Source organism: Elephas maximus, chromosome 10 (assembly GCF_024166365.1).
Source record: "Elephas maximus indicus isolate mEleMax1 chromosome 10, mEleMax1 primary haplotype, whole genome shotgun sequence".
NCBI classification, from domain to species: domain Eukaryota; kingdom Metazoa; phylum Chordata; class Mammalia; order Proboscidea; family Elephantidae; genus Elephas; species Elephas maximus.
This window is the reverse complement of record NC_064828.1, coordinates 34,143,350-34,156,026: the sequence shown is the minus strand read 5'-3', so window position 1 is coordinate 34,156,026 and position 12,677 is coordinate 34,143,350. Positions and strand designations below refer to the sequence as shown.

Here is a 12,677-nt window from a genome sequence, read left to right as displayed (position 1 = left end):
ACTGTGCTAATTGGTACAGTGGTTATGTAGAAATACTCTATCTTCTGAATGGCAACTTCCTCTGGTCTAAGATAAGGCACACTGTAGTACATGGAATACATACTGTAGTGAAATGAGTGCAGTGGAAGATAGTGAACGATGTGGTATTCAAAGGAAAAATGATCACTTCCAGAGGGATGGAGGGTGAATGAGGGAAGACTTCTTGCAGGAAGTGTATTTGAAGTAGATTTTGAAGCTTGGAATTATAAACAGTAGAGATGGGTAAGAGAAACAGCACCAGAAGATCCTGAGGAGGTAAAACAGTGTGGAGCTGGGTAGTGGGAGATAAAAACTGGAATGTAGGTTGGAGCTGTTATGAAGGGGCTCTTAGACCAAAGGCTTTTCAGGGACTATGTTTTGAGCTGTGCTTTATAGGTTAACTTGGCAAAGGTTTGAATGGGCTAAAAAAGCAGTTGAGAGGTTATTGGCTTCTCATAGAGAAGGAAGGAGGTACAGAAACTAGGCTGGTCAAGAGGGTGGATAGGGAAAAGAACAGATGAGAAAAGACTGAGGATTTCACAGGGGGGTAACGGGGAGTGAAAACTGCCTTGAAAAACAAAGGCTCTGACAGGTGGCTTGTGTGCCTACAGGGTCTCATGGCACTGATCTACTTGTGTGTGGAGGACATCTTCCAGCTTATTAACTACTACAGCTTCAGCTACTGGTTCTTTGTGGGACTCTCTATTGTGGGCCAGCTTTATCTGCGCTGGAAGGAGCCTGGCTGGCCTCGACCTCTTAAGGTAACTCACCTCGATCATTCTCTCTGCTCCAGCTGAACTGCTAGAGCTGCTGCGATAGGAGACTGAGACCATTTATTTAGAAACCTTTGCTTAGGATGTGGTGGTACGGAGATGAATGGGTGGAAAGAAGGTTCAGTGCTCTGATCTTCACAGAAGGTGTGGTTATTTTGGCTAAGAATCCTGAGTTGTCTAATCTTCATTTGTGTTTCCTCTGTGCCCTTAGCTCAGCCTTTTCTTCCCCATTGTCTTCTGCCTCTGCACCATCTTCCTGGTGGCTGTTCCACTTTACAGTGATACCATCAACTCCCTCATTGGCATTGGCATTGCCCTCTCAGGCTTGCCCTTTTATTTCTTCATCATCAGAGTGCCAGAACACAAACAACCTCTTTGCCTCCGAAGGATTGTGGGTAAGCCTGGGATCCTCAAGTGAGCTCAGCTATTTCTGCACATCTAGGCTCCAAATCACCTTTGCCATAGCCCCTTCCTGTTCTTAACCCTGGGGCTTAACTGAATCATTCCCCCCAGGCCCAGCTCTACCCAGTGCCCAGTTGACCTCTTCCCAGTTTTGACTCAAATTTCTTCTTACAGCATCCACCACAAGGTACCTCCAGGTCCTATGTATGGCAGTTGCTACAGAGATGGATTTGGAAGATGGGGAAGAGATGCCTAAGCAACGAGACCCCAAGTCTAACTAAATACCACTGTGAGTCCTGATATGAGGACCTCTTGTCTCCTACTAGCTGGAGCCAAGAAGTTGAAAAGGAAAGCTCACTTCTTTGGAGGCACCTACCAGATGCCTGGTCAAGGCAGCTTCAATAACCTTGTGAACTTGTTTTTTGAGAGATGGAAAGTAATTTATTTGTTTTGCTATATAGTGTTCCAGGTTTTTTTTTTTTTTTTTTTTTTTAAGGGAATGGTAAAGCAGGCTGTGGTGGGGAGCATGTCAAGGGTGGGTTTGATGGTTCTCGTAGCACATTCCTAGGTGTTTAAGATGCTGACTCACCTCTGGGTTGTGCTGACCCAATCTTCTTTTCCTTTAAAAGGACCAGTAATGCTCTGAGCTTCTTGACTCTTTTAGAGAGATAGGAAACTGTCACAGGTGCTGGACAACAATAAAAGGGATATATTCCTAAGCTTTCAGTTGCTTCATTTGCTATAGCATCTTTAGGATAGCTTCCATTATTGGAATGGCAGAAAGACAAAACAATCTTATGCCTGAAAGTATCTGAGTGTTCCCTCCAAAGCCAGTGGCTGAAGGTTGATGCAACCAATCTCTACACATACAAGGCAGACAGGAGGAACACCTAAACTGTCACAGTAAAATGTTAGGCTGTTAATAAAAACAACATTAACTTTTTAACTATCAGTAAGAATTTGAGCATACCTACTTCTTAAAAGAAATTTTACAGGGAGTTTTGGGGGCAACGAATTTACATAACTTTGGATAAAGTCTAAATTTTGGGGGCAACAAATTTAGATAAAATCTCAACTCATCAGTCATACCCTATCACTGCAATGCAAATGCAGATAGCAGCAACACATCTACCATCTATGGGGTGGGGGTTTAGGGTCTTAATGCCCAGTTAAAAACGTTTTGAGACACTGCAAAATCGCTCCCAACCCAGTCTTCATTTTTCTGAAGTATACAACCCATTTCCCTGTTTAATAAGTATCAGAAGCAGCATGTAGTACAGGAATTTACTAATTCTGTGGATGGGGAGATCACCCGGCTTCCCAGTGTTCTCTTCTACACACAGGTATGAGAAACTGTAGTGGAATCCACTTTTAAAATGAACACCTCTGTGTCCCACAGTTCCTAGGATTGGGGTAAGGGCACAGCATCAAGCCTTGCTCTGAGGCTGAGTCTTTCAGGAGACAGAGTTCCTGCCAGTATAAGCAGGGAACATAAGTTAGCCAAGTGTGTCCCGCCAGGGCTGCTTTGACTTTGGTTTGCTGCTGCTGCTGTCTGACGTGGTGGGAGGGTGATTCTTTCCAGGCTGTAGCAGAGGGTTGTGGGCAAAGGTCTGTCGTAACGGGCCTGGGGAAAGAAGAGAAAACAAATTTTGAAGAATAAAGGAGGGGAAGAAACAAAGGACGGAATTTATACTGAAAAGATTACCCCTGGCTGCTAGCTGCAAGTGATTCTGCATGCGTTGTTCACGCTCTCGCATTTGATGTGCTATCTCGGCATTCTTCCAGCCTGTGTAAAGAGAAGAGTCAGTCCTGCACCCATTTTTTACACCACTTCCCCTGGTCCTGTTTCACAGAGGACTAGTCCTTACCTTGTTTGAAGCTCTTTATGAAGCCTTCCCGTGGAACCAATTTGTCAGGGTCATGCACCACACGCTGGGGGATTTTAAGGACAGTGCGTACTGCTGGTATCCGGAGGCAGGCCACCTGGCCCAGGGAAAACAAATTGGAGGAGAGCCAATACATGAACACTGCCTGGGTGAGAACAAAGAGAAGGTACTCAGAAGTGGGATCTCTGGTTAGCTTGCTAGGAAATGGCAAGGCTAGGTGGAAAAGCTTGGAGCCAGCTCCTGTGCCATTACCTACCGAGGGGAAATGGATGGTTATGGGCAAGACTGCCAGCGGCATCACTCTAATGACATTTCTCATCCACCGAAGGTCAGAGCTTTGCACACCTGTATCAGCACCTAGCTGCCAAAGAAAAGAAAAGCCAGAGGAATAGCAAAGGCATGTCAATTTTAGTGAATCTGGCTCTAATTTCTTACCCATCATCTATATTCTCTAGGGAGTGAAGAATGACCATTCTGCACAATTGTTTTACCCCCATTCCCAGTTCACTAGAGCCATCAGCTTTGTAGGCCAGCCACTTGGCCAGCCTGGGCTTACCTCAAGGACAGCCCACATGGTGGCAGTGACTACCAGTGGTAATACGTAGGTGGGGTCGGATACTGTAAGATCCTGGAACCACCAAAGGCCACCTGTCTGGAGGCTGGGCACTGGAAGGTTGGCCATTTCTCTCAAGGCAATGAAGAAGGAGATGAAGACTGGGGCCTATTAAGAGGATAAACAGTGTCAGGACTCTTTAGCAGAGGGGAAATTCTCATTACCTTATTACTGAAAGCCATGAGTAATATCAACACCTGCTTTTTGGGGAGCAAGGGTGCACGAAGCATAGAGGCAGCAATTCTCTGTGCTTCCTGTTTGATGGATTCAGGATGAAGTAAGGAGAGAGATGTTTTTGCTCACCTGAGTCAGAGGTAGAATGAGAGGTCTGAAGAGTTTCACATCATGCTTTTTCTGGTAAAGTGTCATCTCCGAGGAGGCCCTGTAAACTGGAAGGTGAGGAGAAGTTAATAGGCTAATGGTTATGTCTGTGGAGGTGAACGTCTGAACATTCTCACCATCTGGCCTATGAAATTTCTACTTGACCTTGGCTAGTCACTGGACACATTAGGCCCAGGGAGCAGAAAAGTCTTTAGAACTTGCCCAACTGTAGCATCTCCTGCTGCAGGTTGCTGCTTCCTGCAGCAGAATGTCAGGAAAAGTGTAAATGTGGTTCTCTCCCACGTTCATTCTGCAGTTTGACTCACACTCAGCCTGGTCTCCTGCCAACTTAGCTTCCCTGATTCGATTGGAAAACTTCTGGATCTCTGGCAAGTGGTTGTGGATCTTGGCTGCTGCTCTCTGGCCCTTTATGATGAGAGGAAAAACCAGGCAGCGGGCAAGGACTGTACCTGGAAAACACAAATCAGGGTTGGAGTGAAATTGAAAGTAGTTCTGCAGCTGGAAGATGCAAAGTTTTTAGGTTCTCACTGAATGGGTCTCTCTCATTCCAGCTTTTACCACACTGTGACTCATGCCCAGGGAGCCTAGAACTATCAACAAGATTTAATTCCTTTAAGGCTTGGTTCTCTGCAGAGAACAAAAGACTGGTGTTAACTTCTCTAAGCAGATAACCAGGAATCCTGCCTGTTTCCTGTAAAAAGGTGTCAGAATCTATTTCCCTAGATCAATGATTTTCAAACCTTTCTATTATCAATTACCAGTTCTGTTCAACTGTTTAAGTACAGCCCAATATATAAAACAGATAAAATCAGGCTGCTCTGGGTAAAGAGATAGCTTGGCTAGCTGACTATGTATGCTCTGACCTACACCTTATTCAGATACACCTTTACAGAACTCGGGGGCTCCCAGGAATGAAGTTTGAAAGCCACTGTTCTAGAAATCCTTGGAGCAGAAAGTAATATGGTGCTTTAGCTCATTCCTATTTCTTACACTTTGTATTTCCCAATCATTCTAATATTTATTTTAGTTGCTATGAGTCACAGTCGACTCCACGGCAATGGGTTTGGTTTTAGAAACCCTGGTGGCACAGTGGTTAAGAGCTACAGCTGCTAACCAAAAGGTTGGCAGTTTGAATCCACCAGATGCTTCTTCTTGGAAACCCTATGGGGCAGTTCTACTGTGTCCTATAGAGTCGCTGTAAGTCAGAATTGATTCAACGGCAACAGATTTTTTTTTTTTGGTAGGATATGCAAGTGGGTTGGGCTGAGAAGAGACCACGTAGATACAGGTTTCGGCCTTATTAACATTATTATGAATGATGGGGAGTAGAAAGAGAAAGGAGCTGAGCCTGGAAGCCAGGAAATCAGCATTGAAGGGGTAGGTGGAAGACTGGTTAATGGAGATGGAATGGTGTGGTCAGAAAGGCAGGAAGAAAACCAGGAAAGTTTTCTTAAAGCCAAGGGGCTGATTTCAAGATGTAGTGTCTAATGCAGAAAGGTCAAGTATGATAAGAAAAAGTGGGTCTAGCAATTATGTTACTGGCAGTTACAATGAAATGGTATATCTAAAAGCCAGGTTGCCCCCTGGATGTTGACCACTTTTTAAAATAAACCTATGAAAGGAAGGAGAGAAAGGTAGGGTAGTCATAAAAGGAGAAGGATGAAGGGAAGGAACCACCCCCTACCCCAAATATGTGGCATGCTTGAGCATGTTTACAGGTTCAGGGTAGACAGTAAGGAGGGAAAATTTGAACACAGGGGAGAGAAAGGATAACCTATGGAGCAGTATGTACCAAGAAACAGAGGGAAACAATTTAAAGCAGTTTTTGTCTTTTACAAAAGGTGCAATGTGATTGCTGAAGCCCACTCTTCAGACTGGACTATAAAACAAAAAATAGTACATGTGAGGAGTGTGCTGCTTAGTTCAGTCAGATACAGGAGACCAAATGGGCGGCTCCTGTCGGAAGGCAGGATGAGAAGGCAGGAAGGGACAGGAACTGGTCGAATGGACAGAGTACCTGGGGTGGAAAAGGGGGAAAGTGCTGTCACATTGTGGGGATTATATGAGAAGTTACCTTGTGCTGAAAACTTTCACTTAAAGCACAATTAAAAAAAAAAAAAAGGCGCAATGTGGATGGCTTCACAATTTTGGGGTCTAAATGCCTAATCTGGCCTTCCCTAATCAGGGCAGCTTTATCCTATTAGTAGGTTCTCTTTACTGTAATTCCATGCTCAAATATTGATAGTTCTCAAATCCCAGATGATCTAGTGATTCTAGAATGCCCTTTATGAAAAATAAGTCATCTATTTTTTTTATGTATCATGAACCTCTATCCCTCATTTGAATCATCTGCTTTTCTGACCCTCAAACTTCTGCAACTATTTCCCTGATCCACTTATAGACTGCCATCTTTGAGGGTCAATCCCTAATTCCCCATTTCCGCTACACTTAAGCCTGTTGTCGACGAAATGATTCCAATGCATAGTGACTACAGGACTGACTAGTAACTGCCCTGTAGGGTTTCAAAGGCTGTAATCTTTACTGCCACATCTTTCTCCCGTGAAGCTGCTGGTGGGTTTGAACTGCTGACCTTTTGGTGAGGAGCTGAGCACTTAACCACTGCACCACCAGGGCTCCCCCCTGCTACCCTTGCCCAGAATATATTCCCCTTACATGCAGCAATGGCCCCCCACCATGGCAGGCCCAGGTTAACGTGCGTAAATTCCAGCAAGTTCTGGATCAGTCCCACTGGGGTGTATGACCCTAGCCCCAGTTCAGTGAAGGTCTGTTCTACAGCAGCTTGGACTACATCTGCAGTCTCTCCAGGAGCCACCTCAGTCACTGCTGTGGGTGAGAGAGTTACAGGAACGACTGGAGGAGAAGCCTGGACCTGTGGGAAAGGAAGTCATTTCAGTAGGGCAGACGGACAGAAAGCCATTGCTTGGTTCTGTTCTCTAGACTCTCTTTCTTCTCCCAGGTTTAGACTACAGCTAAACCTTAAAAAGTTTTGTCATCTTATTTTCTCCTATATGCAGGAAGGTAAGTTACTCAGAGTAAGACCTCACTTCATGTTAAGCTATTTCTTGTATGAACCAAAAAAACCAAACCTGTTGGGGTCGAGTGGATTCTGACTCATAGTGACCCCAGAGGACAGGGTAGAACTGCCCCCTGGAGTTTCCAAGGAGCGCCTGATGGATACCAACTGCCGACCTTTAGGTTAGCAGCAGGTAGTGCTTAACCAGTACACCACCAGGGTTTCCATTTCTTGTATAAGTGTATCCCAAACTTCAGTCATTGGCGTACCACCCTCATGATATTCGCTGTATGCTGGAACTATTATACTTAGGATTTTTCTTTTAAACAACCCGCTTTTTAAAACCAGAATACCTAGCTGGTCTTATACAAGGAAATAATTTCCATTAAATCATGGACTTGATATGCAAGTTATAATTTTTCTAATACACATATACACCTGGAATCATATCTCATATACCACCACCAGTGAATCTCACCCCGTGTACTTCGAATCATTTCCCAAACGAATTGAAAATCGCACCCCAATGCTACCATTTTTGAGAGCTGTGGGGAGTGTGGAAAACTGCTTTATTACGTCCCGTGCCTCCTCAACCAAAAGAAAAACCAAACAACCAACAAGCACCCCTCCTAACGCTGCAGGGACGAAACGCTTCTTACCTGGGCTTCTGCAAAAGAGATGGCAGAGGTACTGAGGCAGCGGGGGCCGACGACATAATGCGGGCGCCTGCAGCTCTGGCCGGCTGGGAACAGGAGCCTAGCGGTCAGCGGTCTCCGGGGCCAGGGCGAGATCCCCGCGATGCTGTGGCACTGAGCGGGTAAAAGGATGAGGGAGCCCCTGAATCGGGGGCAGAACTCCCAGCGTGGGGGCACAGGACGTTCATATGCTCACTTCCCATGAAGCAGGCTGACAGGGCCTTGGCCCGAAGTGAGGACTTGGCCCGAAGGCATATAACTGGTGAGTGCAGTCCTGCATCTCAGTTATTCCAGACCCATCCTGGGGCCCACAGGCGAGGCTGAGGTGCCAAACCTGTTCCCAGGAACAGGCAACGATACTGGGTCGCTGAGCTCGCGGGCGCAGAACTAACCCTTCCGCGTCTCATGCGACCCGAGGTCATGAGACGCAGGTCCCGGTGAGGAGGTCAGCGTCTGCTCGTGATCCAAGCAAGAGTTGTCCCTGGGGTCGGATCACAGGGACAAGAATGCATTCGGGCGCTAAACCCGGGTGCAACCTTACCTGACGCTGATACCGTAGCAGTAGTATAAGTTCCCGGCGCTCGCACATCAGCCTCATCGCCATTTTGCCTAGGCAGATGACCTGCGCCTGCGCATTCACACTCGCAGCCCTGCGGGGAGAGGCCCTTTTGGAAATGGGCTTGAAGCCGGAGCTGTCGTCACGGATCAGGTGGTAAAGGAAACTAGAGCTAGTCGGCCATATTTGAAGTGGGTGAGAAGACGCAAAGGGCTACGTTAACAAGATCGCTCGCAGGGCGGTTTTAGGAGATTGAAGCCAAAAGCCACCTTAGCTGCCATGGTTAATGACGGCGTAAACCCGGGGTTTTCCTCAGTGCACTAAAGCAGAGATTGTTCCCCGATTTGTTTGGTAAAAAATAGCCCCGCGGCAGTTTTGGATGTGCTTGACTTGGGTTCTTCCTCCTGCACAATGACGGTTAATTCTTTCTGCTAAATAACTGCAGACTCAATGAAATTTTAAGCGGCCGGCTGCTAACAAAAAGGTTAGAAGTTCAAGTCCACCCAGAGGCCCCACGGAAGAAAGGCCTGGTCATCTAGTTACTAAAAACCAGCCCTTGAAAATTGATGAAGCGTGGTTCCACTCTGACACACACGGGGTTGTCATGTGTCGGAATGGGGTGGAAGGCAACTCATTTTGGAGTTTGACAGGCAAAGTAGATGTAATAATTACAAGGGCCAAGCTAGGTGTAAGGCCACTTGGATTCACATCCCCGTACCACTAGTTCTGTGACTTTGGACAAGTTTTGGGATTTCCTTGGAGTTACTGTGAAGATTAAATGACATAATACGAATGCATGGTGGTATCGTGCAGAATACTGTTCAGTAATTCTTACCCCCAACTTTTAAGTGACTGTTTCAGCTTTTTAGTCTCTTGATCCAGGAGGGAGAAAATTTGTAGTTGCCCTGCAGGCACATTATTAACAACCAATGTAAGAAAAAATAACAAGGAAAATGCCTAGAACGTTAGATGTTTAAGAGTTTCTGCCTTTGTTCAAGAATTCAGTGATTTCGTAACCCTTTTTTATGTGTTTCAGTCTGTTTAGAAAGTATGGTCGATGCTGTGATCCTCTTAAAAAAATACATATTTTTCCCCCACAAAATTCTGCATATACTTTGAGGGGCTTCAAAGGTGTCTTGAAGCTCAATTGTGGCTTCTTTACTAGGTTGAAAACTGACCTGGACTAGTCCTTTCTTGTAGCAGATGACAAGTCCAAGACCCAATCTTATTTAACTTCTCACAGTCACCTCAGATTAAGTTAAAATATGTCCAGAACTGAACTTATCTCCACGCACCCGTAACCTCCAAGACCTGCTTTTCTCTTACTGGTATTCGTTATCTTGATAAATGATACTACCATGTTCCCTTTTGCTCAAGCTAGAAACCTGGGTATGCATCATCCTTGATCTTCCGTTTAGTATCTTCCATCATCTGCTATTGAAATAATCACCAAAGCCCCCTTATTTATTTATTAAAAATTTTTTTTATTGTGGTCTAAGTGAAAGTTTACAAATCGTCAGTCTCTCATACAAAAATTTATGTACACTTTGGTATATACTCCTAGTTGCTCTCCCCCTAATGAGACAGCACACTCCTCTCCACCCTGTATTTCCGTGTCCATGCAGCCAGTATCTGTCCCCCTCTGCCTTCTCAGCTCCCTTCCAGACAGGAGCTGCCCACATAGTCTCATGTGTCTACTTGATCCAAGAAGCTCACTCCTCACCAGTATCATTTTCTATCCTATAGCCCAGTCCAATCCCTGTCTGAAGAGTTGGCTTTGGGAATGGCTCCTGTCTTGGGCTAACAGATCTCTAATCTAATGTAATCCCCATGATCTCTGGGGCCTTTCTAGTTTCGGTGAGACCATTAAGTCTGGTCTTTTTTATCCCACTGCTCTCCTGCTCCCTCAGGGGTTCTCTGTTGTGTTCCATTTCAGGGCAGTCATCAATTGTAGCCGGGCACCATCTAGTTCTTCTGGTCTCAGGCTGATGTAGCCTGTGATTTATGTGGCCCTTTCTGTCTCTTGGGCTCATAATTATCTTGTGTTTTTGGTGTTCTTCATTCTCCATTGCTCCAGGTGGGTTGTGACCAATTGATGCCTCTGAGATGGCCGCTTGCTAACGTTTAAGACCCCAGAAGCCACTCTCTAAAGTGGGATGCAGAATGTTTTCTTAATAGATTTTATTATAAGGCCTCCTGATTTTTATCTTTATTTTTTGGCCACTATTCTAAATTTCTTTCTGTCCTATCCCTTTTTTTCCTCCTTGCAGCTCCAACTGCATGTGTGCTAAACTGTTTGATATTGTCCCACAGGTCACAGCCTCTTCAGTTTTTTAAGCTTTTATTTATTTTTTCTCTCTCTGTGTTTTAGTTAGGATAGCTTCTATTGCCATGCCTTTAAGTTCACTTTTTTCTTCAACAGTGTCTAATCTGCTCATCCTAGCCAGTGTGTTTTTCATTTCAGATATTGTATTTTTCATCTATAGAAGTTTAATTTTCTTATATCTTCCATTTTCCTCATTATATTTCTATTTTTCTTTATATTCATGAACATATTTAGAAGATTTATCATAGCTCTTACTGTTCTTATCCTCTAATTCCATCATTTCTGTTGTTTCTGGTCTGTTTCTATTGAATGATTTTTCTCCTAGTTATGAGTTGTATTTTTCTGCTTCTTTCCATGCCTGGTAATTTTTTTATTAGATGCCACACATTGTGAATTTTATGTTGTTGGGTACTAGGTATTCTTTTAAAAAAATGTTGGAATTTGTTCTGACATACAGTTAAGTTACTTGTAGATAACTTCGATCCTTTTGAGACTAGTTTTTAAGCTTTCTTATAATTGTTTACTATGTGCTGGGCATTGTACTAAGTTATATTCACTATCTCACTGAATTTTTGATTTAAACATTAATTTAATATGGCACCAGGTTTGGGAAAATGTTGGCCCATGCCAAACTGTGGACTTTGGATTTTATTTTGTAGACATGAGCAACAATTTTTTTTCTTTTTAATAAACTGAAGTGTTTATTTTGCTTTCAAAGCCAGAAGAGTTTCGAGTATGTTTGAAATCTCTGTTTTCTTTTTAACTTGCACACTTGCTGTGTGCTCTCCGAATCTAATGGTATTATTGTTGTGTGCTGTCGAGTCGATTTTGACTCTGTAGGACAGAGTAGAACTGCCCCATAGGGTTTCCAAGGCTGTAATATATATATTTTTAATAATTTATTTTATTTTTGTTGTTGTTGAGGATATACATGGCAGAATATACACCAATTCAACAAAGTTTACATGTACAATTCAGTGACATTGACTACATTCTTCGAGTTGTGCAACCATTTTCACCCTCCTTTTCTGAGTTGTTCTTCCACGATTAACATAAACTCACTGTCCCGTAAGTTTCCTATCTAATCTTTTGAGTTGCTGTTGTCAATTTGATCCTATATAGATCTTAAAATAGCAGAATGCTCAAGGTGGACATTCTTTACTAGTTAGCTAAACTATTGTTTGGTTTTAAGAAGACTTTAGGGAATATTTTTCTTCTAAGTTTTAAAGATTACCTCAGGGCAATAATTTCTGAGGATCATCCAGCCTCCATGGCTCCAGAAAATCTGGATTCCATGAGAACTTGAAATTCTATTCTGCATTTCCCCCCCTTTGATCAGGATTCTTTTATAGAATCTTTGAAATGCTCAGTAATAGTAGCTGGGCACCATCCTATTCTTCTGGTCCTGTAGCAAAGGAGGCAGTTGTTCATGGCGGCAATTAGCCACATATTCCATATCGTCCTCCTCTTCCTGACTCTCCTTCCTCTGTTGCTCCAGGTGAATATAGACCACTTGCTGTACCTTGGATGGCCGCTGACATGAGGAAAGATTAGAAGCAGAAGAATGACACAAACAAGGGTATTTTAGGAAGATCAATCTGGTAACAGAATAGAATAGACTATTCCATTTCTGGGGTCAGCGAACTATCCGTAAAGGGCCAGAGAATAAATATTTTATGGGCCATACATCTCTGTTGCAACTGCTCAACTCTGCCATTGTGGCTTGAAAGCAGCCACAGACAATATGTAAACCAATGAATGTGGAAGTGGTCCAATAAAAGTTTATTTTCAAAAATAGGTGGTGGGTAGCTTTGGCCTGTTGGCCATAGTTTGCCAACCTCTGGAATACATCATATAGAAGAGACAATAGTGAAAAGAAACTGGAGTTTCAAGACCAGTTAGGAGGAGTATATTACAATAGTTAATATATGCAGGGAGGAGGACCTGAGTTAATCTGGGCTGATGTGATGGAAAGGGACAGATATTGGAGGTATTTTAAGGGGGAAAGAAAAAAAAAAAACAAACAAAAAAA

The 12,677-nt window shown here is 43.8% G+C and overlaps 2 protein-coding genes across 4 annotated transcripts in view; one reads left to right on the top strand and one right to left on the bottom strand.

Annotated features, from left to right (window-relative positions):
• SLC7A7 (solute carrier family 7 member 7) overlaps positions 1–1,681 on the top strand; it is a 39,848-nt gene extending 38,167 nt beyond the window's left edge. For both annotated transcript variants that reach the window (XM_049899596.1, XM_049899595.1), the window contains exons 8-10: positions 630–779; positions 1,003–1,186; positions 1,368–1,681. In XM_049899596.1, coding sequence (XP_049755553.1) covers positions 630–779; positions 1,003–1,186; positions 1,368–1,474 — 441 coding nt within the window. In that variant the 3' untranslated portion in view covers positions 1,475–1,681. The remainder of the gene's footprint in view (positions 1–629; positions 780–1,002; positions 1,187–1,367) is intronic.
• Positions 1,682–2,463: 782 nt separating this feature from the next.
• OXA1L (OXA1L mitochondrial inner membrane protein) lies at positions 2,464–8,416 on the bottom strand. 2 transcript variants are annotated; one of them, XM_049899598.1, is made up of 10 exons: positions 8,305–8,414; positions 7,728–7,877; positions 6,708–6,924; positions 4,340–4,483; positions 3,996–4,081; positions 3,636–3,800; positions 3,336–3,440; positions 3,062–3,224; positions 2,899–2,979; positions 2,464–2,817 (listed from the first exon to the last, which is right to left on the bottom strand). In XM_049899598.1, exons 1-10 carry the CDS (start codon positions 8,365–8,367, stop codon positions 2,690–2,692), a joined length of 1,302 nt encoding a protein of 433 aa, XP_049755555.1. In that variant the 5' UTR covers positions 8,368–8,414; the 3' UTR covers positions 2,464–2,689. The 2 variants fall into 2 exon arrangements, with proteins under 2 accessions (XP_049755555.1, XP_049755554.1); XM_049899597.1 differs by having other exon boundaries at positions 2,464–2,979; positions 8,305–8,416.
• Between the last annotated feature and the right edge of the window lie 4,261 nt (positions 8,417–12,677).